This window comes from Vulpes vulpes, chromosome 1, assembly GCF_048418805.1.
Source record: "Vulpes vulpes isolate BD-2025 chromosome 1, VulVul3, whole genome shotgun sequence".
Classification (NCBI taxonomy): Eukaryota; Metazoa; Chordata; class Mammalia; order Carnivora; family Canidae; genus Vulpes; species Vulpes vulpes.
The window spans coordinates 19,889,728-19,915,841 of NC_132780.1; the positions used below are offsets into that span (position 1 = coordinate 19,889,728).

At 49.0% G+C, this 26,114-nt stretch overlaps 2 protein-coding genes across 3 annotated transcripts; both read right to left on the minus strand.

The window, feature by feature from the left end:
- Positions 1 to 2,185: 2,185 nt before the first annotated feature.
- On the minus strand, positions 2,186 to 8,408 carry LOC112909392 (leukocyte immunoglobulin-like receptor subfamily B member 3). Of its 2 annotated transcripts, none has more exons than XM_072758719.1 (13): positions 8,269 to 8,382; positions 8,076 to 8,111; positions 7,622 to 7,906; positions 7,175 to 7,477; positions 6,656 to 6,952; positions 6,143 to 6,445; positions 5,813 to 5,863; positions 4,792 to 4,920; positions 4,423 to 4,465; positions 4,307 to 4,344; positions 4,059 to 4,111; positions 3,261 to 3,305; positions 2,186 to 3,061 (listed from the first exon to the last, which is right to left on the minus strand). In XM_072758719.1, the coding sequence occupies exons 1-13, from the start codon at positions 8,300 to 8,302 to the stop codon at positions 2,915 to 2,917; spliced, it is 1,764 nt and encodes a 587-aa protein (XP_072614820.1). In that variant the 5' UTR covers positions 8,303 to 8,382; the 3' UTR covers positions 2,186 to 2,914. The 2 variants fall into 2 exon arrangements, 1 of the variants encoding a protein (XP_072614820.1); XR_012001690.1 differs by having other exon boundaries at positions 2,204 to 3,061; positions 3,261 to 3,546; positions 8,269 to 8,408.
- Positions 8,409 to 20,956: 12,548 nt separating this feature from the next.
- LOC140599042 (leukocyte immunoglobulin-like receptor subfamily A member 6) lies at positions 20,957 to 25,823 on the minus strand. The gene is made up of 8 exons (XM_072758776.1): positions 25,746 to 25,823; positions 25,416 to 25,504; positions 25,159 to 25,194; positions 24,714 to 24,998; positions 24,263 to 24,562; positions 23,755 to 24,036; positions 23,152 to 23,451; positions 20,957 to 21,454 (listed from the first exon to the last, which is right to left on the minus strand). Exons 2-8 carry the CDS (start codon positions 25,462 to 25,464, stop codon positions 21,318 to 21,320), a joined length of 1,389 nt encoding a protein of 462 aa, XP_072614877.1. The 5' UTR covers positions 25,465 to 25,504; positions 25,746 to 25,823; the 3' UTR covers positions 20,957 to 21,317.
- Positions 25,824 to 26,114: the final 291 nt, after the last annotated feature.

A 26,114-nucleotide genomic window follows, 5' to 3' on the forward strand; every position in this document is an offset into this window, starting at 1 on the left:
GCTCTCCATGCTGTCATCAAGTCCAGCCATTCATGGAGCCTTTTATTCTGATTACTGTATTTTTTTCCCATCTAAAATGTCCATTTTTGCTCTTCTTTATATATCTTTTATTTCTTTTTTTGCTGAGATCTTCTATTTTCCACTTCTCCTCTTCCTTCTTTTTAGATTTATCTGAAGCACGTGTTTGTGTCTAACGGCTCCTTGCAACATTCTATTATGGCTACTTTATAGTCCTTCTCAGGTAACAGCACCTGTGGCATCTGAGAGCTAGCATCTGTGCACAGTGCTCTTTCCTCACTCCACAGGTGATTTTCCTGGTTCTTGTTATGATGAATGATTTTTTAAAAATTGAAACCTGGGCATTAAACATTATTTATTCATTTATTTGAGATAGCGAGAGAGAGCAAGAGAGAGAGAGACAGAGCTTGGGGGATGGGCAGAGGAAGAGGGAGAAACAGACTCCCCGCTGAGCAGGAAGCCTGATGCAGGACTCAATCCCAGGACCCTGGATCATGACCTAAGCCAAAGGCAGATGCTTAACCGACTGAGCCACCCAAGTGTCCTGAAACCTGGGCATTTGGATATATTTTGAGGGTCTGGATCCTATTTAAATCTTCTATCACAGAAGTCTTTCTCACACATTGCTGGGGTACTGACTCATTACTGCCAGGTGGAAGGCACAGTCCAGGTCCCCATGTGCCCTCCTGTGACACTTGCTGTGTTATTCCTGGGGTCTTCATGATTTTAGCTGGGCAGCCACCTTTGTTCTGCTTTTTGGAGTATTCTTATGTTTCTTGTTCATGTGATGTAGGAATTTCAGCTGTGCTTTATGTAGGGAAACATACATCCACTTCCTCTTGGCCCCACATTGAACATCTGAAATGCAATCGATTTTTGTATTTTTTTAAAAAGATTTTATTTATTTATTGATGAGAGACACAGAGAGAGAGGCAGAGACATAGGCAGAGGAAGAAGCAGGCTCACTGTAGGGAGCCTGATGTGGGACTCGATCCCAGGACCCCGGGATCATGACCTGAGCCAAAGGCAGACACTCAACCACTGAGCCATCCAGGTGCCCAATCACGTTTTGTATATTGATGGTATTTCCAATGGCATGGTGTAAATCCTTTTCAGATTAGAGTAATAACAGATCTTTACATCATTTTGGATAGTTCATGCACACAATTTTGTCATCCATGAATAATCAATACCATTTTATTCTATCCATTCAGTGCTTATCCTATTTTTTCCCCTTTATTTAATTGGTTGGTTCTTCTTGTCAGGTTTTCATGTCAATTTCTGTTTTTCTGGCCTGATTAAATGTGCTAGGGAAGTGTTCTTTCTTTCTTTATTCTCAAGGGAAGCCTGTGAAAATTTGGTATGTGTATGTGTGTATGTGTGTTCACATAATTATGTGTGCAGGTGTGTCTGTGTGTCTGTACATGTTCATGTGTTCATAAGGCCTGTATGTTCATTGTGTGTTCATGTGTTCCTGTGAGTGTATTCACATGTGTTTGTATGTATGTCAGTGTATGTCCACATGTTCACGAGTGCAAGTATGTCATGTGTCTGCATGTGTTTTTGTGTTCATATGGGTCTCTGTGTTCACATGTGTGTTCATTTGTGCAAGTATGTCTGTGTGTCCATATGTGTTCACATGCTCCTGTGTGTATACGGGTCTTGTGTTCATGTGAGTGTGTTCACATGCATGTGTGTTTGTGTTCACATGTATTCATGTACTTGTATGCATGTGTCAGTGTGTGCTCACATGTTCATGCATGAAGATGTGTCTCAGTGTTCACGTATGTTCATATGTTTGTGTGTATATAGATGTGTCTGTTCTTGTGTATGTAAGTGTATCCTTGTGTGTCCATGTGTGTTTATGTGTGTTCCTGTGTTCTGCATCTGTAGGTGTGCTCATGTGTGTGCATGTGTGTTTGCATGTTTGTGCGTTTTCACATATTCATGTGTATGTGGCTGTGTCCATGTGTTTGTGTGTGTGTATTTCATGAGTGCATCAGTATTTGGAGGCATTCACCAGTGGAATTTTCTAGACTCAGTTCACTTTGTCAGAAAAACTTTAATTACATATTCACCATGTTTTTATACATACAGCAATTCTGATTTTTCTATTTATTCCTGTGACCATCATTTTGGTAACGTATATTTCTTTTTATTTGTTTATTTTATTTTATTTTATTTTTTTATTTTCATTTTTAATTTTAAATTATTTATTTTTTGGTAACGTATATTTCTGTTTCATCTACATTTTTTAATATTTTGTCATAAAATTGTTCATAATATAACAACCAATAACAAATGAACATAATACATTCTGTTATTGATTTAAAGTCTGTAGGCTGAGATGCCATACTGATAATGGTGATGTAAGCCTTCTTTCTTTATGTTCCTTGGGTGTTGTAGCTAGGATTTATACATGTGATTAATATTTGCAAAAATGAAGATTTTAGGTTTATTGATTCTTCTCTATTTTTTGTTTGTCCTCATTAGTAGCTTCTTGTATCACTATAATTTCCCTCCTCTTACCTTCATTTGGAATAATTTGCTATATTTTTCCTTAAATTCTTGGTATGATACCTTGGGTCATTGATTTGGTTCTTAATTTTCCCATTTCATAGGTTTGATGTGTAACATTTACATTATCCCTCAGTGTAAACATTCTCTCATTTCCATTTTGGTTTTCTCATTAAATTCCTGGGTTATTGAGAAGTCCACTGCTTTAATTTCCATAGTGTAGGGATATTAGCTATCTTTGAGGACAGAATTGGGTGACTTGCAAAGGGTCCCAGGAGTTCTTAGTGGTCTGTGTGAGGAGTCCAGGCTGGCTGGTAGCACCCACTATGGGCAGGTCCTGTGCCTTCCTTGGGTTCGTGGGGTCTGGGTCCTTCCTGCGCTAGTGAATGGCCAGAGCAGCATACACGCTGGGCTCTGCTGGGGGCTCCCCTGACTGGGAGGGAGAGGATGCACTTGTCTTCTGTCTGAGGGTCAAGTGGTTCAGCTGAGCGTAGGTCACATCTGGGGGGGTGTCAGATGCAGCAGCCTGTAGCAGGGGAGAGTGAGAGGGGAGGTTGGCGTTGGGGTGGGGAGAAGCCAGGGAGATCAGAGAAGACCGGGCCCACCTGACTGTCCATCCACCTATCTTCCTCTGCTTGTCTGTCCTCTGAGTCCTGCAATCCTCCTGAAAGGGAGGAAGGAGGAGTGGGCAGGACCTGCCTGGGACTTGATCATGAGTAGCTCACCTGGGCGTACATGTCTCCCTGGGGTTCTTCATCCTGTGTGTTCTTCTGCAGACAGACAGTGAAGGGGAGGTTTGTCTCCTTGAATTCACTCCATCACTTCAGTCAATTTGCCACACTGTGGCCAGAGTAATGCTTTCAAACTTTCAGGCAGATTAGGTCACTTTCCTGCTGGACTCTGCAGGGACTTCCTGAGCCTTGAAGCATGTGATGTTTTCTTTCTATGGCTCTGGTTCTATTCCTGACACTGTTTCTTGCCCATTTGGCACCAGCCATATGACCCATGTTCCTGAAAAACCATGTTGTTGCCTCAGGACCTTTGCACTTGCTACTCCTATATCTTGTTTTATATTTCTTAGCCTCACTTTGTGCTTGAGGATGCTGCAGCTTCTTTGCATATTGTCTGACACCCACAAGGAGAGCTCACTGAGTATGGTTCAGTTTTGCTTACTGTTGAGCTTGCAACACTAGGTGGGGCCTGGTAATATTAGACTGCTCGTGCTCCTCTGCTGAGTGAATGAATGAAGGAGGCCTAGAGACTTGTGGGTGATTCACTTCTTCATGCACCCTGTTGAGATCTGGGTATGCATCCCAACAACAAGAAGTCAGACAGTGGATGGGTAGCCAGACATGGGGAGGAGGGCCCAGGAGGTCACAGCGGGATGACCCAGGTACCCAAGAAGGGAGAGGGTACACCTGGGACAGAGCTGAGACAGGGTGGTGTGAGGACAGAGAAGCATGTATCGGATTAAGTTTGGCACCAAGAGGACCCTATGGTCCAGATGGGAGCAGGGGTCTCACCCGATGGTCCAGCTCGACCCCTTCCTCAGGCCATGTGTCTTGCACAGCAGCATCTGTGGAGTAGAACGGGGTGTGTGTCTTGGCGGGTTCCCTGAGCTCTCTCAGGGGTGCAGGCCCAGACGAGGAGGCTGTGACCCAGGGGATCCAGGGATGAGGTTAGGTGCTAAGGTCATGCATGTGGGAATTGAGTCCTTACCCCTTACCCCAAACCTTCCCAGCCCACCCCCAAGGCAGCCCCTTCCTCTCACAGAGGGTTTCCTCCTGGGTGGTAGCAGCTGGGCCGGAGCTGGGGAGGAGAGATGGTGTCAGAGGGCATGCAGGGGGCGGGTGGGTGGGAGTCTGGGGGTCTGTGGGTAGGAGTTACCTGTCCTGCAGGCCTCTGTCCTTGGGCTCTGGGTCTGCATCCCCTGCCGGACATTAGGAATCAGCATCCCTCTGGGATGGAAGGTTACAACCTCCCCGCTCCATGTGATACCAGGGAAAGGAGCCCTTCACCCGCATTGCCTGTGTGTTTCTCCATCTCCCAAGATTGAAAAGAGGGGAGCACCTTCTACTGGCACATGGGAGCCAACCTGGGTGTTTTCTGTCTAGACTCTCTGACTTGAGATTCTGTAGAAGTTTCCTACATCGGCCTTTCCCACCTCTCTGGGTTCCCTCTGGCCACTGCCCTGAGTCCACCCTGGGTCAGCCCACAGAGCACCACCACCCCTGGGGTGCCTCAGCCACTTCTTACTCGACTTCCTGCATTTGCCCCAACGTTGCTGTTGGACCAGGAAGAGGATGAGGAGGCAGAGCATCAGGATGAAGGCCACCGAGGCCCCGATGAGGGCGTACAGGTACCAGCTAGGACCTTGGGCAGGAGCTATACCATGAATGAGCCAGTGATTCCATTTTACTGAGCGCCTACTGTGTGCCAGGCACCTGCTGGGCTCTGTGCTTGCACCTGTGACTCTGACAACAATCATGCAGCAGGGGATTGCCGTCCCTCCCACCTGCTCCACAGACTGTAAACTGAGGCACAGAGGGGTCAATCACGTGTCCCAGGTCGTCCAGTGTGGAGGTGGCAGGGCTGGGACATGAAGTTAGGATGAAGGTTCCCTGTGCTCTACTCATGCCTCCCCTGTGAGGTCACCACTCCGAGGCTCTGGGCTCCTCATTTGGGGCAGGATCTGTCCCAGCATCTTCATCCTGAGCTGAGGGTCCTTCCAGACCTCAACACCCCCAGCCATCAACTTCCCTCCCCTCCCCTCCCCCTACAATATCACTGTCACTGCTGCAGAGGGACAGACACCTCCCCTAGAATCATGACTTGGGTAACTTCCCCATGAGCCCTCCTCTCCCAGGAGGTCAGAGCCATGGTCAGAACCAAGGACAAATCTAATCTGGGCCATGACTCTCTCTTTTTCACTTGGGGAAACTGAGGCCCACACATGGGAGAGGCACGTCCAAGACAGGGAATGTGGAGGGTCATGAAGTGAGGGTGTAACTCAGCCCTGATCCCCATGACCCACCCACTACCTCCTGACAGAGACCCTCACTTACCCTCAGAGACTCCTGGGGTCAGTAGAGGGTCAGGGGAGGGCCTGTGTGCTTCCACTGCACCTGCTGCCCCTCCCCCAGATGGGTCCCCACCCCTCCCTATCCCATGAACACCCAGCCTCCTCCACCAGCCGAGACCCCAGGTGCCCATCGGCCCCCTTTCACCTCTGAGAGACTGGAACCAAAGCCCCTGGACGGACGCCCCTGTAACTCACCAGCTGTTGGGCTGGATATTGTGGGTGGGGGGCCATGGTGTCCAGAGGATCCTGGGCAAAAAGACAGGAGGGGGGGCAGGAGCTTCCCTTAAATACCCTGTCTATGCTCACACTCCTCCTCTTCATTTACCCTGAGGTTCCCAGGTACTCCTCCTCCTCCACGTGGAAAATTCTGGTGACGGGGGCGAGGGAAGGGGCAGGAGTGGGAGGGCAGTGTAAAGGGTGAACTCCCTCAGAGCCCCTCTCTTCCATCCCAGCCCCGTGCTCTTGTGGGCACAGGGCTCTGAGGACAATGTGGCATATGAAGGAGACAGGGTCAGGGGCCCTCACCTGAGACCAGGATCTTCACGGGGACACTTGGGTGTGACAACAGGTAGGGGGAGGTGTTGAATGAGCCATAGCACCTGTAGGTGCCCCTGTGGGCTGAGGTCACAGGACTCATGGAGAATTCCGCCTGGTACAGCCCAGAAGAGTATTTTGATCTAAGACGCAGTGGGGGATTGGCTGCCCCTTCCTTGGACAGAAGGAAAATATCCACAGAGCTCAGTGACTGACACAGCAGGGTCACATTCTCTCCTGGGGCCACAGTGGGTCCTGGCTGCACCCGGAGGGAGGGCGTGTAGGGGAACTGTCCTAGAGAGAGGAAGGGTGAGTGAGGGGCTGTCCAGCCCTAGTTCTGACCTGAATCTCTCTGTGTCCTCTGAGTCTCTCCCATCCTCATCCCGTATTTCTGTCTCTTCCCTCCCTGGAGACCCCACCTCCCAGGTTGGCCACCATCACCTGGGCTTCCCTCACAGGGACCTGTGTAGAGTCTGGGGCTTTCCCGGCACCGTGGCCCCTCACCTGCGACCAGGATGTCCAGGGGGCCACTGGAGGCTGACCACTGGGAGGAGAGTTTGTGTCCGCCGTAGCATGTGTACCGGCCCCTGTGGAAGGGTCTCACTGAGCCCAGGGGGAAGTCTGCCCCAGAGAGCCCAGCCTGGGACTGCCAGCCATGACGATGAAGAAGGTCACGTGCCCCCTCCTTGGACAGAGCAAATCTGTCATAGCTGACATCAGAGAGACACTGGAGGGTCAGATTCTGTCCAGAGGTCACAACAGGGCTCTGCTGGATCCGGAGGGAGGGCTTCCCCAGCACACCTGGGAAAGACCAGCCGTGGATTGTAGGGGCTGATTACCTCAAACCTCCCTTCTCCTGTCCTAATCCCCAGGTCTTATGTCCCTCACCCTCGGAGTCTCTGACCTGTGACCCCTGTGGTCCCCTGACCCCACCCTCACATCTGGGGCTTCCCTGGTAGGTTAGTCCCTGAAACTTGTCTGGTGCCTCAAACCATGGATGGGACGAAAACCAGGCTTTCTCACCTGAGATCAACAGCTCCAAGGGGTCACTGGGGAGTGACCACTCCTGGGGGGTGTTGCTGTAATAACCATAGCATCTGAATGTCCACATGAGGCTGGGGATCACAGGCCCCACAGGGAACAGGGCCCAGAACCCCATACTAGGTACTTGCTGGGAGTTCCGGGTCCAGAACAGCTGGCGTTGTCCTTCCTTCATCAGGACGAACCTGTGGAATCCTGTCCATGAACCACACTGGAGGGTCACATTCCCTCCTGAGGGCACGATAGGGCTGGGCAGGACTGAGAGGCTGGGTTTGCTGTGCATCCCTAGGAGAGGGGAGGGGCTGTGTTAAATGGGGCTCAGATCCCACCACATGATCCCCAGGGATGGGCTGTGAGAGGGCGACACCCTGAGAGCAGACCCTCTTCCTGAGGGCAGAGCCTGGGCTGGAGACCTGAGTGGGTTCACACCTGTCACCACCAGCTCCAGCGGGTCACTGGGATTAGACCAGGCAGTGGTGCTTCTATAGTAACAGTGATATTGTCCTGCATGTACATCTGTCATGTGTGTGATGGAGAACTTGGCCTTGTCCTTGAGCTCCAGTGCAGGCTGTCTGTTCCAGGTCCCTGAGTGTCTTTCTTTATACAGGAAGTACTCCTGGGCCTTCAGGCTCCCCTGACACCAGATGGTCACAGGTGCCTCCCAGGGGACCACAGAGCCTGGCTCAGCCCAGATGGTGGGTTTGGGGAGGGTCCCTGGAAGGAAACAGAGGCTGCGTCACAAGACCCTCCCCACCCCCAATTTCCAAACCCCCAGAGGGGGACCCTCTGTCAGCCGAGCTGCTGATCTCTTTCCTCCCTGCCTGGTGGGTATTCTCCGTCCCCAGTGAGGAGGTGGGAGTGGGATCCCTGGGGACAGACTCACCTGCCTGCAGTTGGGTCCTGGAGCCCACACTCAGCCCTGGAAGAGAGTCCCTGTGAGAGGTTCGCCCCAAATCCTGGACAGAACCCCTCCTCTCCATGAGCCTCCTGAGCCTGGGATCTCTGACAGGCCAGGGCCTGGCTGTGGGGCAGGTCCCTCCCAGAGTAAGGCATTCCCTCCCCTCCTTGGCTCTCACCTAGACAGAGCAGAACCGTGAGGGTGGGGGTCATGGCCGTCTCCTGTCTCTGGCCCAGCTGTAAAGATGGAGGGGCCTCGGTGCCTGCAGGACAGATAGACACACAGGGTGTGGCTACTCAGAGCCCAGTCCTCACTGTCACGGGGTTATCACATCATCAGCCCCACAGGAAGGGGAACAGCCAGTCCCCAGAGGCCTAGCCTGGCTCTGGTGTCCTTGAGGCCACTGCAGTGGATCCCGAGGCTTCCTGAGATGTCCTGTCCTGGTGAGGAGATCAGGGCATGTCCTTCCCTCCCAGAGCCTCCCCCATGGGGTTTCCTCCATCTTCAGCACATCCCTGGGGTCCTCACCATGGACAGGGTCCTGAGGCTGAGGTGCTGCTGGGGACATGGGTTCCTGCTGTGCTGTGGAGCTCATGTCAGCACAGACAGATGTGTGACATCTCTGCATAAGTCAGGTGAGGTCACTGAGACAATGAGCCCTGAGGAGAAATACAGGCAAATAAGGAAGGAAATACAACACCTCTCCTGTCCCCCGAGCATGGTATTTCTTTCTCTCACAGCTTCCATGGACTTCTCAATTTTCCTGTGACATCCTCCACATCCTCTTCCTCGGAACACACTTCCAAGTCTATCCAGCTCATTAATACCCCTTGTTCCTGGGGCAGAGCCATCCTCGCATAGGGGGTCCTGTGTGTAGGTGTTAGGGGACATTTATTTGGGTTATGGCTCTGATTCTGAAGGAAGATGGACCTTCTTTTTTTTTTTTTTTAAGATGGACCTTCTTTGAAACAATTCTGCATCATCCACTGCCTGCATCACCTTGGGCAGTAATATCCTTGCTCTGAGCCTCAGTTCCCCATCTGTAGGATGTTGTCCTGAACTGCACCCCCAGTGTGGTTGTGGCAATTTGGTGTCAGATCCCAGAAGGGATGGGTTGCAGTGAGTTTCCAGATCAGGTAAGACCAGCATGGGCTGGTTCCTGATATGTTGATGGGATCCCATGGCAGACTCTGCAGTCTGGTGGCTGTTTCGTGTGCCCACTGGAGACCTTGTCTGCTCAGAATCCCAGGACTGCCACTTACAGTATGTGTGGAGTATGCAGTCACAGACACATGCAGAGAAGCAGGAAATGAAATTTGCAGATAGAGGTGGAACCCAGCAGGGAATAGGGAACTCAGCTGAGTCCTCATTGGTTTCTGGGACCTCGGAGGAGTTGAAGAGAGGGTGTTTCTACACTTACGGATGCAAAGGGGGATCCCAGGGTCTTTTCAGTGGGGAGGGCTCCAGGAGAAGATTAGGCTGCATCCACTTGAGAGAGAAGGAGGGCTTTGGGGTAGATCCCTGAACCACCAGATGTAGCTTCCTCTCCAGGACTGGAGTCATACTCGCACAAAGAGGTAAGAAAAGGTTTCCAGGCACCTTACCATAGAGAGAGACTGGGAGGAAGGCATTTGCAGAACTACATGTTCTTAGATAGTTGACTATGTTCACTCTCAGTAAGCAGAATGCCAAAAGTTCAGGTAGAACAGATACCGAGGGAGTGCCTGGGTGGGTAGTCCTTTTAAGCAACTGCCTCTTGTTATTGGCTCTGGTCATGATCTCAGGGGTTGGGATCAAGCCCCATATCAAGCTCTACGACAGACTCTGTGCTAAGCTCAGAGACTGCTTGTCCCTCTGCCTTTACTCCAGCCTATCTCTCTCTGAAAGAAGGAAAGAAAGAAAGAAGGAAAGAAAGAAAGAAAGAAAGAAAGAAAGAAAGAAAGAAAGAAGAAAGAAAGAAAAAGAACAGTAACCCAGGATGGATAAGATGAGGTGCAGAATGAAGGACAAATGGCTAAAACATAAGCATTGGAAGATATCACAGACAGACACACCTGCACGCACATGCATACACTACACACGTGTGCACACACATGTACATAGGCACACGGGTGTACACACATAGAGAGGAGCACTCAGAGTACAGGTGATGCGTGACTAGAGCTTGGACTTACCTGAAGGGAGAGGGTAATGAGCACTTGTTCAGAAATGTAAATACACATATTAAATTTGAGTGCGATTCTCTAAAATGAGAAATGACATGACTTCCAACGTGCTTGGTGTAATTCAGTGAAACAGTGTTGTTTCAGCCTTATTGAGCTAAAAAGGACAAATAGTAATGGTATAGATTTCAGGTACATAACGTGGTGTTCTGATATATGTACATGTTGTGTAGTGATTCACCACAATGAAGCTAATTAATATATCCATGACCTCACATGGTGAACATTTGTGTGTGTGTGTGTGTGTGTGTGCATGTGTGCGCGTGTGTGTCTCTGTGTGTAAGCATGCATCTATGTGTGGAAGGAACATCTTAGACACATCTTCTGAAAAATATTCCATGCTCATGGACTGGAAGAATTAATATTGTGAAAATGTCAATGCTACCCAGGGCAATTTACACATTCAAGGCAATCCCTATCAAAATACCATGGACTTTCTTCAGAGAGTTGGAACAAACCATCTTAAGATTTGTGTGGAATCAGAGAAGACCCCGAATAGCCAGGGGAATATTAAAAAAGAAAACCAAAATCGGGCATCACAATGCCAGATTTCAGGTTGTACTACAAAGCTGTGGTCATCAAGAAAGTGTGGTACTGGCACAAAAACAGACACATAGATCAATGGAACAGAATAGAGAATCCAGAAGTGGACCCTCAACTTTATGGTCCACTAATATTCGACAAAGGAGGAAAGACTATTCACCAGAAAAAGGACAGTCTCTTCAGTAAATGGTGCTGGGAAAATTGGACAGCCACGTGCAGAAGAATGAAACTAGACCACTCTCTTGCACCATACACAAAGATTAACTCAAAATGGATGAAAGATATAAATGTGAGACAAGATTCTATCAAAATCCTAGAGGAGAACACAGGTAACACCCTTTTTGAACTTGGACACAGCAACTTCTTGCAAGATACATCTATGAAGGCAAGAGAAACAAAAGCAAAAATGAACTATTGGGACTTCACCAAGATAAGAAGCTTTTGCACAGCAAAATAAATAGTCAACAAAACTAAAAGACAACCTACAGAATGGGAGAAGATATTTGCAAATGACGTATCAGATAAAGGGCTAGTTTCCAAGATCTATAAAGAACTTATTAAACTCAACAGCAAAGAAACAAACAATCCAATCATGAAATGGGTAAAAGACATGAAGAGAAATCTCACAGAGGAAGACATAGACATGGCCAACAAGCACATGAGAAAATGCTCTGCATCACTTGCCATCAGGGAAATACAAATCAAAACCACAATGAGATCCCACCTCACACCAGAGAGAATGGGCAAAATTAACAGGACAGGAAACAATAAATGTTGGAGAGGATGTGGAGAAAGGGGAACCCTCCTGCACTGTTGGTGGGAATGTGAACTGGTGTAGCCACTCTGGAAAACTGTGTGGAGGTTCCTCAAAGAGTTAAAAATAGACCTGCCCTATGACCCAGCAATTGCACTGTTGGGGATTTATCCCAAAGATTCAGATGCAACGAAACGCCGGGACACCTGCACCCCGATGTTTCTAGCAGCAATGTCCACAATAGCCAAACTGTGGATGGAGCCTCGGTGTCCATCGAAAGATGAATGGATAAAGAAGATGTGGTTTATGCATACAATGGAATATTACTCAGCAATTAGAAACGACAAATACCCACCATTTGCTTCAACGTGGATGGAACTGGAGGGTATTATGCTGAGTGCAGTAAGTCAATCGGAGAAGGACAGTGTATGTTCTCATTCATTTGGGGAATATAAATAATAGTGAAAGGGAATAGAAGGGAAGGGAGAAGAAATGTGTGGGAAATATCAGAAAGGGAGACAGAACATAAAGACTCCTAACTCTGGGAAATGAACTAGGGGTGGTGGAAGGGGAGGAGGGCGGGGGGTGGAGGTGAGTGGGTGACGGGCACTGAGGGGGACACTTGACGGGATGAGCACTGAGTGTTATTCTGTATGTTGGTAAATTGAACACCAATAAAAATTAATTTATTAAGAAAAATAAAAAATAAAAAAATATAAATAAATAAAAATAAAATCATGAAATAGCCAAAAGACATGAACAGAAATTTCACCAAAGAAGACATACACATGGCCAACAAGCACATGAGAAAATACTCCGCATCATTGGCCATCAGGGAAATACAAATCAAAACCACAATGAGATACCACCTCACACCAGTGAGAATGGGGAAAATTAACAAGGCAGGAAACAACAAATGTTGGAGAGGATGTGGAGAAAGGGGAATCCTCTTGCACTGTTGGTAGGAATGTGAGCTTGTGTAGTCACTCTGGAAAACTGTGTGGAGGTTCCTCAAAAAGTTAAAAATAGACCTGCCCTACGACCCAGCAATTGCACTGCTGGGGATTTACCCCAAAGATACAGATGCAGTGAAACGCTGGAACACCTGCACCCCGATGTTTATAGCAGCAATGTCCATAATAGCCAAACTGTGGAAGGAGCCTCTGTGTCTATCGAAAGATGAATGGATAAAGAAGCTGTGGTCTATGTACACAATGGAATATTCCTCAGCCATTAGAAAGGACAAATACCCACCATTTGCTTCAATGTGGTTGGAACTGGAGGGTATTATGCTGAGTGAAGTAAGTCAATCAGAGAAGGACAAACATTACATGGTCTCATCCATTTGGGGAATATAAAAATTAGTGAAAGGGAATAAAGGGGAAAGGAGAGAAAGTGAGTGGGAAATATCAGTGAGGGAGACAGAACATGAGAGACACCTAACTCAGGGAAATGAACAAGGGGTAGTAGAAAGGGAGGTGGGCGGGGGTTGGAGTGACTGGGTGATGGGCACCGAGGGGGGCACTTGACGGGATGAGCGCTGGGTGTTATGCTATATGTTGGCAAATTGAACTCTAATAAAAATATACAAATAAAAAAAAGACACATCTTCTAAGTGAGTGTGCAGTATACAGTCGGGTCTTGTCTGCTGCAGGCACATCCCTGTGTGTTACATCTCCAGAACTTACTCTTCTGCATGGCTAAGACTTCATATCCTTTGACTCACATCTCCCCATCTCCCCCTTGCCCAGCCCCTGAAACTACTATTTGACTCTGCATCCAGGAGTTTGCCTATTTTAGATTTCACATATCAGTGAGATCGCCCTGCCCTTGTCCTTGCGTGTCTTGCTCATGTCACTAGGCATAACATCGTCCTGGTTCACCCATGTTGTCCCAAATGACAGGACTTCCTTTTTCAAGGCGGAATAATATTCCATTCACATACATACCGTATTTTCTTTATTCAGTCATCTGTAGACCGACATTGAGGTTGTTTCCATATGTTGGCTGTTGTGAATAATGCTTCAATGACCCTGGGGTTGCAGAAGTCTCTTTGAGAATCTGATTTCATTTACTGTGGACATAGAATCAGACATAGGATCTCTGGAATATGGATCATAGGGTTGCTTTATGTTCCATTGTTTGAGGAGAGTCCATCTGGTCTTCCACAATGGCTGCACCAATTTTCATTCCCACCGGTTGTATACAAAGGGTCCATTTCCTCTCCATTGTTGCCAATGCTTGTTATAACTTGTAATTCCAATAAAAGCCATGCTGCCAGGTGGGAACTGGGGTCTCCCTGTGGTTCTGACTTGCATTTCCTTGATGATGTATGATGGCTGAGCACCATTTATACATACCAGTCACTTGGATGTCTTCACTGAGGAATTCCTGTTCAGGTGCTCTGCTCATTTTCATGTGGGTTAGGGTTAGGATTATCACTAATATTGAACTGAGTTGTGTGAGTTCCTTATATATGTGAAAGCTATCCCTTACTGCATGAATGGGTTGCAAGTATTTTATTCCATTCTGTAAGTTGCCATTTCACCCAGTTGACGATTCCTTGGCCGAGCAGATGTTCAGTTTGATAATCCCACTTGTCTCTTTTTGCCTTTGATGCCTACGTTTCTGGTGTCATATCCAAAAAGTATCATTGCCCACATCGATGTCAAGAAGCTTTTCCCGTGTGTTTTCTTTTAGTAGTTTTATGGTTTCAGGCCTTACCTTTACATTTTTAATACACGTGAGCTGATTTTTGTGATGTGGCCTGTGGACATCCAGTTTTCTCAACACCATTTATCCAAGGGCCTGTCCTTTGTCAGTCGTACTCCTGGTCCCTTTGTGTTAGATGAGTTATCAGAGGCTCTTTAAGCCAATTACTTTGAATTGTCAGGCAGACCCCTGAGTGGCTCAGTAGGTTAAAAATTGGACACTTGATCTCAAGGCAGTGAGTTCCAGCCCTCTGTTGGCCTCAGTACTGGGCACAGAGCCTACATTTCAAAAAATTAAAAAAAATCAGAGCAATATGAATTGTAAGGCAGTTCACAGATCTCCACTGTTTTCATGGTCAGCTAATGCAGATGTGATTTTTCCTATGGCAGTGTTGCAGTTCCCTGGTTCTTTGTGTTTTTTGTAGCTTGGCTTTGGTGTCTATACATCAAAAGAAGTGACCACCTCTTCCAATCTTTATAGAATATTTAAGAAAAGGATGGTTGTCACCAGACAGTTTGATGAAGGTCATATTAGCTGCTATAGTACATGGAAATGAGACTAAATAAAATGAAATAAGTAGATAATTAAGCACAATAATTGAAGGCAAACTGTGAGTATCAGCTGGTATTCGAAGTGAAGTATGTGGATTTATCACAGGAAGCTCACACACCCCTCATGAGTTACAATCAGGCTTAAACAGGAGACGGAATGCAAACACTACCTTTGCCTCCACTTTCACAGGAGCTGGGGAGGAAGAGTTTCCAGAAAGCTGATCCAGGAAATCAGGGTCGTGTCCTCGGTCCCAGTATGGTTGTGTGAGTGTGTGTGCATGTACATGTGCATGAGTGTGTGTGTCCCTGGACACTGCCCCAGTCTTGTTGGAGGGAGGCCGAAGGGCAGCTGAGGTTGGACCATCACATCTGCACTGACCGGGAACAGCCTTGGGTTCAGTTGGAAGAGTGTGGAGTTCATCCTAAGGATGGCATGGACCATGGATGGACTCTGGGCAGGGAAAGGACAGATGCTGAGGGGAAGTTGCAGAGATGGGTGTGTGTGTGGTAAAGTGGAGAAGGGGGTGGCTCTGGAGCTCAGAAGCCCAGAAAAGGTGGTGGATGCAGTTACATGGGTCAGCTGTGTCCAGGTGTGCACTCAGACTGGGCTGTAGGGTGGACAGGACAGGGGCGATGGAGGCTGAGTGCTTTCTTCCAGGTGGTTGGCTGTGAGGTGTCAGAGACAGGGATTTAGGACAGCCTCCCTCTTCCCAAGGCTTGGCTGCCTGGAGATACCAAAAGTATAGTCCCCAGAGAAGCCATGAAGAAGGTTGATGGGATGGAATGGGCCAGGGTTGTGAGTATTCCTCTATTCCTATGGGAAGGCAGGATCCTCCTTCTGACCCGCAGATCAGCTCTCTGTTCTCACAAGCAGTGCCCTGCCTGACATACCCCCTCCTATGGGTAGGAGGACCTCTGACTCTACCATCTCAAGACAAACCATCTTGTTTAATCTTCCTCCTCAGGCAGATGTTGATGCTGGACATAGCTCTGCACTCAACTGTACAGATGCTCCGGGGTTCAGAGGAGAGAGTTCCTCACCAGAGCTCCCCCTTGATGACAGTGATGCATATTGGAAAGTGGACCAGGAGAGGAAGTAGTCTGCAGATCATCTCCAGTCAGCAATGGTGGTGCCACATTTTGCGTGTAAAGTGTATATTTAATGAAGAGTGTTAAGGTCTCTTCCTGGTTGTACAGTACCTGATTTCTCCACCATTTAAAAATTAAAAAATATTTATTTAGGGATTCCTGGGTGGCTCAGCTGGTGAAAAGTCTGTCTTTGGCTCAGGTCATGATCCCAGGGTCCTAAGATCCAGCCCCACATCTAGCTTCTTGCTCAGAGGGGAGTCTACTTCTCCCTCTGCCTCTGCTGCAGTTCGTGCCCATGCTCTCTCCTCCTCTCTCAATGATAAATAATATCTTTAAAAACCTTATTTATGGGATCCCTGGGTGGCGCAGCGGTTTGGCGCCTGCCTTTGGCCCAGGGCGCGATCCTGGAGACCCGGGATCGAATCCCACGTCAGGCTCCCGGTGCATGGAGCCTGCTTCTCCCTCTGCCTGTGTCTCTGCCTCTCTCTCTCTCTGTGTGTGTGACTATCATAAATAAATAAAAATTTTAAAAAAGTGTAAAAAAAAATAAAAACCTTATTTATTTGTTTATAAATTTTTCAAGAAGGCTCCTTGCCTAAAGGGGCTCAAACCCAGACCCAAGATCAAGAGTCTCATGCCCCACCAACTGAGCCAACTGAGTCTCATGCCCCACCAACTCAAAACCCCCTACCTGTTCAAGCAGTTTTTGTCTCTTGCGTTATAAACCTATGCTTTAGGTGGGTGCACTTTGAGAAGTCTTATGCTTTCCTGCAGATGAAACCCTTTGGTCATGCACACCACTCTGTTCCTTCGATTATATTGTTTGCTGTGAGATATACCTCTTCTGATATTCATGTGACTGCTCAAGCTCTCCTATGTCCCCCACTGTAGAGTTAGTGTTTTCTTGTCCTGCACTCCATCCTTTGGATGGAATATTTTCACTGCCCTTCATTATGGTGGAGCCTATGTTCTTCTCTGATGTCCATCCTGTTCCTTGATTTTATAAGTAAACTGGACGTAGTTGGCTGACAGTTGAGACCCCTGTCAATGAGATGCATCATATGTGTTCTCATCCTGTTTTGTACATCTCCATCACTTGGACAGTATTCCAGAAATAGTCTCCAGGGTAGTTAGAGATTCATGATGCAAAGCCTCGTCACACCCAGAATGTCAATCAAAGACAGTGCATGATTTGTGGAAGCTAACTAAGCAGACAGCTGAATGAGACTCAGATATTTCAGCAGGTTCCCAATGCATGAGCAACATAAGCTTACTATTTCATGCCCCAATTTTGTGAATAATTAACTGATAGAGCAAGGACAAGATTCAGATTGGAATAAATCTGGACTGGTTACCCACGCTCATTCAGGATGAACCCTGAATGCCTGACTCAGAAGGGAGGACCATCTCATGAGAAATAAATGGAGATCCTTGGAGGATTTTCCAAAGCCGTGGCAGAAAGTCAGCAATGACCATGAGGACATACTCTCTGGGGACAGTGCAGTGTATGTTGTGTGGATCTGCTCTGCTATATAGATCTTAGGTTATTTTGCAGGTTAGGGTTTATGTTAGTGTTTTCAGACAAGAGCCCCTGAGTGAACACCCCAGTTTTTTTTAAGTGATATGGAGATAACAGACTCTGCTCATCATTGTGTAATTTGAACAGTGCTTGTCCCAGGGTAGAAAGAAGTCCCTCTTTACATAGGATCCACATCTAGATTGAGAAGACATGTCTGGTGAGGAGAGTTTTCTTAAGGATGATAACCAACCCCAGAGGTTTTAACTTTCTGCTTCTGTGCTGCTGAAACTGGCCCTCCTATTTGGATCAGGCAGTCTCAAAGGAGTGTTGCCAGAATGGAAATACAGGCAAATCCTCACTGGAAAAGAGTGGGGAGGCCAGAAGGGGGAGCTCCCACACTCTACCCTCCAGGGCAAGAATGGCCAGTCACAGACCCCACAGAAGAATCCACAGCACAGGAGCCTCTGTTACAGGCCCCAACAGAGAATGCCCCAAGAGCTCAACAGCAGGTGGAAGGAGCATTTGCACTCCACTGGGGAATTCCTTTCAATATTCCTGTCCTGGGGCAGCCTGGGTGGCTCAGTGGTTAAGCGTCGCTTTTGGCCCAGGGCGTGATCCTGGAGACCCGGAATTGAGTCCCATGTGGGGCTCCCTGCATGGAGCCTGCTTCTCCCTCTGCCTGTGTCTCTGCCTCTCTCTCTATCTCTGTTTCTCATGAATTAATAAATAAATAAAATCTTTAAAAAAATTCCTATCCTGTAGGTGGTCTGCTCCATGGATTCCTCTGTAGATAGCTTCTGACATCATTGTAGTTCCTCATTCACAATGATTCAAATACCAATGTTGACTTGAAGTTTTTTCTTATGTGTGTAGTCACTGATTTACCTTTTAAAGGATTGTGCTCTTGCAAAATATATGAAAGGGAAGGAGAGTTGGCTGTAAGTTGTGCACACCTGTGTCTTAGCCTGCTCCCCCCACCAACAGAGAATGCAAAGACCCACGCACAGGGTTGCCTCCCAGGCCAGCCAACACTGCAGTGCCCAGGGCAGCACATATGCATTTAATGTCTCATGGTGTGGCCTGAGTTCAACCCCACTGTGGTTCTGAGCACAAAGCAGGAAAGCAGAGAAATGTGGTAAGAAAATATGACTCTTCTCCTGGCCCCTGATGGTGGGCTTCTTCCTACCTAAGAGCCCCCTTTATGGAGTTCTCTTTTATTCTTGCAACAGTGCCCACTCATCTAGTTGTGAGTGGACCTCAATGCCAACGTATGACGTATTTGCTATGGTGGTTCAGGAGCAACTTCTGTGGCTACCTCAAGTCAGGTAAGACCCAGGCTTGCTCCATTCTACTGGAGTCCCATCTCACTAAAGTGTATGGGGAATGGACATAGGTTATAGGCAGATGTGGGTTCTTTTCAGGAAGAACTGTCCTTAGGAGTCACCAAAGGAGAGTCCTTGAGAGTATTGTCTGTGTTCCAGATGGTGGTTTCCACCTTGATCAAAATCTTGCAACATTGCCTTATACCACCAACTGGATTACCTGGGATTTTTCCCTTCTTTGCCTTACAGAGTCAAACTTAATTCTGCCTCCTTAAATAATAAACATCTGTTCTTAAACTCTGTATGGACCCGAATAACCTTACACACATGTTTCTTCAGATTCCTTTACATTTATTCAATGTCATGATTGAAAATTGATCTGTATTACCTTTTGTAGTTCCAATTTGTGGATTTTTACTGCCATACCATATCCACTGCATACATATGCTACAGATACTCATTCTTTGTGATTGTGATTTCTGTGGTTTGTTTCTAAAATGACCAGCATCCCTGTCAGTATTCTCACCAGTATATTATTGTTCATAGACACACATTGCGATATGGAATTCATAGCTGTGGGCCCCAGCTGCCTGTCTCTCCCTTTTAGCTGATGATTGTTTTCTACTCCCCAGATTGGCTGAAGCCATTTCTAGGACTCCCAGAAATGTAATGGGGCTCTGACTACACAATAAGAGCATCTGCAGCTGCTTTTTGTCGTTAATTTTCTCTTTTGTCTGCACAGTGGATGTACCAGGATTGGGCATCACAGATTTCCTGACACTGTGGCATAACACTGAGGTAGAAGTGACCACAACCTTGAAAATAGAAGGACATAAATAAACACATTGGTGGGTGTTATCAGCAGGTGTACTGTAGTTGGTTCTTATTCTCTTGGGGAGACCACCCCAATCATCACCTCCTAACTCTGCATTCAGTGAATTCACACAGCCATCTAAAGTGGGCTATGAAGGGGTAGTTTCACGAAAAATCAGGAAGTACAACAGGATTTTTGAACAAATGGTAATTTCTTGAAGCCTGTTTACAAACTCAGCATCTGGCTCTCACTTCAAACACCAGTGTGTTCATTCCCAGTGATGATATTTCTGGAGAATTGATATGATTTATCATGTGCTGAACCAGGAATGTCTTGAGAGGTCCAGATAGTGTTTTACAGAATGGTTTTCGATATATCTGTTCCAAATGGGACTTGGGAGGAGGGGCAAGATGGCGGAAGAGTAGGGTCCCCAAGTCACCTGTCCCCATCAAATTACCTAGAAAACCTTCAAATCATCCTGAAAATCTACGAATTCGGCCTGAGATTTAAAGAGAGAACAGCTGGAATGCTACAGTGAGAAGAGTTCACGCTTCTATCAAGTAGGAAGACGGGGTGGGGGGTGGGGAAGAAATAAAGAAACAAAAGGCCTCCAAGGGGGAGGGGGCCCCCGCGAGGAGCCGAGCTAAGGCCCCGGCGAGTGCCCCCAGGACAGGAAAGCTCCCTCCCGGAGAAGCAGGAGCTGCACCAACCTTCCCAGGCGGAAAGGCCTCGCTGGGAGTTAGAGCAGGACCCCAGAAGGGGCGGGGATGCCCTCGGGCTCCCCGGGACACTAACAGACACCTGCGCCCCGGGGAGAGTGCGCCGAGCTCCCTAAGGGCTGCAGCGCGCACGGCGGGACCTGGAGCAGCTCCGACGGGCTCAGGCGGCGGCTCCGCGGAGGGGGCTGCGGGGCGGGAGCGCGAATCCAACAGCGCAGGCCCCGGAGCACAGGGCGCCGGGACACAGCCCAGGATCCGGCCTCCCCCCGGGACAGGCAGAGGCCGGGAGGGCCCAGGACAGCAAGGACGCTCCTACCTGGAGCTGAGCAGATCAGCGGCCCCGCCCCGGAGCCTCCAGGCCCTGCAGATGGAGAGCTCCGTAGTTACTGCAGTTACTGCGGGAGCTGAATCCTGGGCTCTAGAGCTGGCCGCTGCCCCTGTGGTTGTTCCTCCTGGGGCCTCACGGGGTAAACAACCCCCACTGAACCCTGCACCAGGCAGGGGGCAGAGCAGCTCCCCCAAGTGCAAATGGGACTTGGTGCTCTACCATTTATTTAGTTATTTAAAACAGAATCTGTGTTCTGAGCCGAAGAGCGCACACACCAGGGAATGCGGTAAATAAAATAGAGAAAGTTATATTTCATGAAAGTGGAGCAGAGCATGAAGTGGACCCAGAGATATCCTGGAGGATGTAGTCTCATGTCATAGGTTGAGGAAAGATGGAAGCCAGTCCAGAAAAAGTCAAGGAAATGCCAGGAAGGAGAAATGCTGGGGAGTGAAATGACTACAGTTTATTTGCATATGAGGCACTACAGCACCAATCCAGACTTTTTCTGCACCCAAACCATGTTTATACACAGAATATTCTCAGCAGACTGTTTCTCTAGCTTATGCCCAGATTTTCTTCCAGAACTTCTTGATATCCTCAATGTCATTTCCAATGTTCTACCTCACTGAACAGTCGGTCTTGTCTCACTTACAGTTATGTCCTGGCTGCACCTTGGGGTCTTCTCTGACTATGCTGAGCTTGAAAGAGCAGCACCCCAAGAACCATCAGGACCAAGGCGGACATGCCGAACCGGATGAGATTCTGCACCGTATAATCTTGGCTGTTTGAGGCTAGAGGTTGTGGACAAGGAAGTTGTGGTGGTTAGGGAAGACTGCAAGTACCCTGGGATCCCTGCATGTCCATCCTCTTGCATTTATTGCACCATGTGACCCTGTGAGCCCATTGCCCCACACAGAAATCCTCATCACTCATCCATTTGTGAGTCTGACTTGTGATGTGATGATCTGATGGTATCAGCTAGTCCTGAGAGTCAGAAATAGAGCTTGTGGTTGAGGAGACAGGAAGGCTTAAGAGTCCCTTCTCTCATGTCCAGGGAGTCCCTGAAACTAGCTAATGCCATCTCAATCCCTTTAGTCAGTAACTCCAGCTTCTCACCATCCATCTAAATAGGAGGGGGAAAGAATCATCAGAGGCTACATTTCATCCTTGGAATGAGGATCCTGGAGGATGGAGGGGTTGGGTCTATCTTTCCATTCCTGCACATCACCCAACCAACTCCTTCTGGTCCCTGGCTTGTGATTATATATTTCCACTTCACTTTCCATCTTCAACTAACTATTACATTCAGAGGAGGTAAAAGGTACCAAGAGAGAGGAATTTCCTGAAACTTCTTCCAGAGAAGTCAGGGACATCAAATTTCAGGTCTGAATTAGTCTTTTAACTCCGGGATAATTCAGAATTTAACAGGGAGAACAAAGTCTCAGATCTGAAGAGAATTTTGTCAATGTCTTTTTTTTTTTTTTTTTTGTCAATGTCTTAATCAAGAATGGATGATCAACTTAGCTGCAGGTATGACTTACAGAGATTCCCCAGCCTCCTAACCTGGAAATGGGAGGCACCCTTTCCTCTGGCTCTACATATCTGGGTCCTGTTTCCACAGGTGCCATTGTAGTCTTCCTTTCTAGATATCAGCACCAAGGACAGAGACAGAGGCCACACCTCTGTGCACCTTGATTTGGCTCCTTCACGCTTTTTCTTTTTATAAAAAAATCTCATTTTATTTTATATTTTATTCATCCATTCATGAGAGAGACACACACACACACAGGGAGAGAGAGAGGCAGAGGGAGAAGTAGTCTCCATGCAGGGAGCCTTATGTGGGACTCAATCCCTGGTCTTCAGGATCAGACCCTGGGCTGAAGGCAGCGCTAAACCGCTGAGCCACCTGGGCTGCCCTCCTTCATGCTTTTCCTCTCCCACTGACAACCAGTGGATCCCCCATGAGCTCAGTGCTGCTGCAGATGTGATGCCCCACCCTTCAAGTGCCCTCTCCTGGCCCCAGGTCCTGTGGAACCACTGCACTGTAAACATTTAAAGTGCAGAGAATCAGCAAAGTTCAGCCTAGGCCTGGGAAAGCTGTGTTTCCTGCAGGCTAAGAAGACTCTAGCCCAGCAGACATGAAGATTGTCCATGGGGTGAGGGCCTGCAGTCTCCAAATGCTGCTTGGAACAAGAAGCAGGCTGTGGGGCTGTGGTGGCTCTCTCTGTTCTCCTCACCCCACCGTACCTCCTCACAGTTCCTTTATAGTCTTCAGTCTCCTCCCCACACTCGCCTGGCTCTGCCTCTTTTCCTCTGGTGTAGGTAAGACATGAACATGGCATGGACTCTTTTTTTATTCTTGATAAGAGGGATCATCCAGTGGTTGGGCTCCTTAATTCCCTCTTCCATCCCAGCCCAGATCTCTGCAAGGACAGGCCAATGACCCGAGCATCTTGGCCCTCAAAGGACAAATGAGTGGACCTCTCACCTGAGACAAAGAGCTCCAGGGAGTCACTGGGACTTGACAACAGATAGGGGGAGGAGTTGTGTGAGCTGTAGCACCTGTAGGTCCCCTGGTGGTCTGAGGTCACAGGATTCAGGGTGAAGTTGACCTCATACAGTGTAGCTGTATCCTGCAGATGAAGGTGCTGGGGAGGAGCAAGGGACCCCTCCTTGGACAGGTGGAAGGTATTGAACCAGATCTCAGAGCGACACTGCAGGGTCACATTCTCTCCCCAGGATACTGAAGGCCCAGGCTGGGCTGAGAGGGATGGTTTTGGGTATATTCCTGGGGAAAAGGAAGGTCGTGATGTGTAGAGGCCTGCCTCTCCACATACGCCCTTGACCCAGCTGGGGGACCACCTTCATCTCTCCAGAGACTCTGTGTGGGACCCCTCTCAGCTCCTCTTGTCTCTCTGAGTGGATGTCCTTCATCTCCATGACCCTCACCGGCCATTTTTCAGCCCCTGTCCCTAGAACATGGCCCCATCTGAGCCTGTGCTCCTGACCCTCTCCCCGGACCCCATCACCCAGGGGTGACAGTGGCCCCTGAGCCTTCAGCAGACAGGACATGGGGCAGGGGACTCCTCACCTGTGATCAGGATGTCCAGAGGGGCACTGGGTGCTGACCACATGGAGGAGAGGTTGTGTCCACTGTAGCACCTGTACCGGCCCCCATGGGTGCGGCTCACAGGGTCCAGGGGGAAGTAGGGGCTGGGTTGACCATCCAGATGTTGGGCCGGTCTGAGCTCCTCATCCTTGGTCAGAGCGAATCTATCAAAGCCAGCTTCTGAGCGACACTGCAGGGTCAGGTTGTCTCCAGACTGTACCAATGAGCCTGGCTGAGCTGAGAGGGAGGGCTCCCGGTAGGCACCTGCATGGAAGGGCACAGTGGCACTGAGGGGACCCAGACCCCGCATTGGGCCCAAGGCCTACATGAAGCTACCGTGGGTCCCTCCCAAAGCCTCCAACCTGTAGTTCTGGCCCTAGGAGGCCAGTGTCACCCACCCTGCATCACTCCCAGGGCTCCATTGGGCATATGGCTTAGGTCAGTCATATGGGCCCAGGAGAAAGATGGGGTCCAGCAGGGGCTGCCTCACCTGTGACCTGAAGGTGCAGGGGGTCACTGGGGTGTGACCATGAATACGGGTACGACTGTTCAGAAATGTAGCATCTGTAGGTCCCCCCATGGGAGGTGTTCACTGGGCCCACAGGGAAGAGTGCCCGGTATTTCTCACGACGGATCATCAATTCCAGGTGTTGGGGCACATCAGCTCCCTGCTCCTTCAGCAGATGGAATGAGTACCATGGGTAACGTGAACTACAGGAGAGGGACATGTTCACTCCTGAGGCCACCACAGGGCCTGGGTTAGCTGAGAGGGTGGGTGCCCCAAATAGTCCTGAGAGAGAAGGAGGGAGCTATGTTACAGCGGGCAGGCAACCCATGTACTCCATGTACTCTGTGCTGAGCAAGGGGTCCCCTGAGACCACATTCCATTCTCTTCAGCCTGGAGGAGGGGCCCCAGAGGTCGGGTCAGCACCTGCCCTTACCTGTCACCACCAGGGTCAGGAAGTCACTCCGCTGTGACCAGCTCTTCCTGCTCTGATATGCACACTGGTATCGCCCTGCCTCATGTGTGCTCACGAGTTCAATGGAGTAACTGGCTTTGGTTTTGGAATCCTGGGAGATCTCCATGGACAAATATCCAGAGACCCTCTCTTTAAACAGATAGTAGGCATCAGCCTGCAGAGACGTTTGACACCAGAGGGTCACAGGGCTCCCCTTGGTGGCCATGAGGCCTGGGTCAGCCCAGATAGAGGGCTTGGGGAGGGTCCCTGGAAAGGAATCAGATGCATAGTTGCAAAGGTGCCATTCACGCCTTTTTCCCCCTGCCACCCCAAGGCCCCTCCCACACTGGTCATCATCATCCCTGATGCTCTGCCTCTAGCTGTCCTGGGGTTATGGGCAGAAGCAGGATGTTTGGGGAGGACTCACCTGCCTGCACCTGGTCCCATGGTCCCCAACACAGCCCTGGAAGAGAGTGCCTGTGAATGGGTCCCTCCACCCACACATAGTTGCTCCAGGCCTGGGTGGGTCCCTGGGCACTGGGGTCACATTTGGGGCTCAGGACACTCCTCCCCCAGAACTTCTGCCCCCCCTGGCAGATCTTCCCTGACCTGGGGTCTCTCAGGAACCAGGACCTGGGGCAGGGAGAAGACAACCCCATCCCTTCTCTCTTCCAGAGATCTTACCCAGGCAAAGAAGGGCAGTGAAGTTCAGGGTTCTGGCGCTGCCTTCCATGGTCCCCAGAGGTTCAGACAGCTTATAAAGTCCCCAGAGCCTGCAGGATGGACAGATGCATGGGGTGTAACATGGACCAGGCCCTTTTTCAGTCACAGGGCCCTCATGACCAGCCTCACAGGAAGGGGAACAGCCCACTGAGGGTCTTGCTCTTCTCTCCCTGAAGGGTGGCCCAACAGTAGCAGGCCTTGGAGCCTTGCAGACCAGATGTGAGTTTCCCCAGACCCCACTCCCTCTGCGTCTTCCTCATGGAGTCCACGTCCAGAGAGTGGCCATCGTACCAGGTCCAGGCTGGGGAGGTAGGGCAGGGTCTGGGAGCCAGTCCAATGTCAGTTCCAGTTCTGCCCCTGCCTATCACAGAATCTGCATGACCCGGGTGAAACACTTCCTTTTTCTGAGTTTCTGTAAATGCAAATTTTCTTCCTTCCTTCCATGAGGCTGGTGATCAAGCAGTGTTTAGCGAGCAGTGACCACATCTAGTCATGACCCCACGCACTGGAGATTCATTGTTGAGATGACAACTCTTTCCCTGAACTCCTGGGGGCTGTGATTAGTGACAACAGACAATACGAACGATTGACAATGGGAAATTGGCCATTGGTTTGGTAAGCTGTAGAGAAGGAGAGAAAGCAAAGACAGAGTGTCTCAGA

Excerpts from the sequence above, each read along its gene's own strand:
- LOC112909392 (XM_072758719.1), bottom strand. The coding sequence starts at position 8,302 with ATGACCCCCACCCTCACGGTTCTGCTCTGTCTAG. Across the intron at positions 7,907-8,075 it reads CAGGACCCAACTGCAGGCAG|GGACCCTCCCCAAACCCACC; the intron begins GTGAGTCTGTCC and ends GTTTCCTTCCAG. Across the intron at positions 6,446-6,655 it reads CCTGGACATCCTGGTCGCAG|GACAGTTCCCCTACACGCCC; the intron begins GTGAGGGGCCAC and ends TCCTCTCTCTAG.
- LOC140599042 (XM_072758776.1), bottom strand. The coding sequence starts at position 25,464 with ATGGAAGGCAGCGCCAGAACCCTGAACTTCACTGCCCTTCTTTGCCTG. Across the intron at positions 24,999-25,158 it reads ATGGGACCAGGTGCAGGCAG|GGACCCTCCCCAAGCCCTCT; the intron begins GTGAGTCCTCCC and ends ATTCCTTTCCAG. Across the intron at positions 24,563-24,713 it reads CCTGACCCTGGTGGTGACAG|GACTATTTGGGGCACCCACC; the intron begins GTAAGGGCAGGT and ends CTTCTCTCTCAG.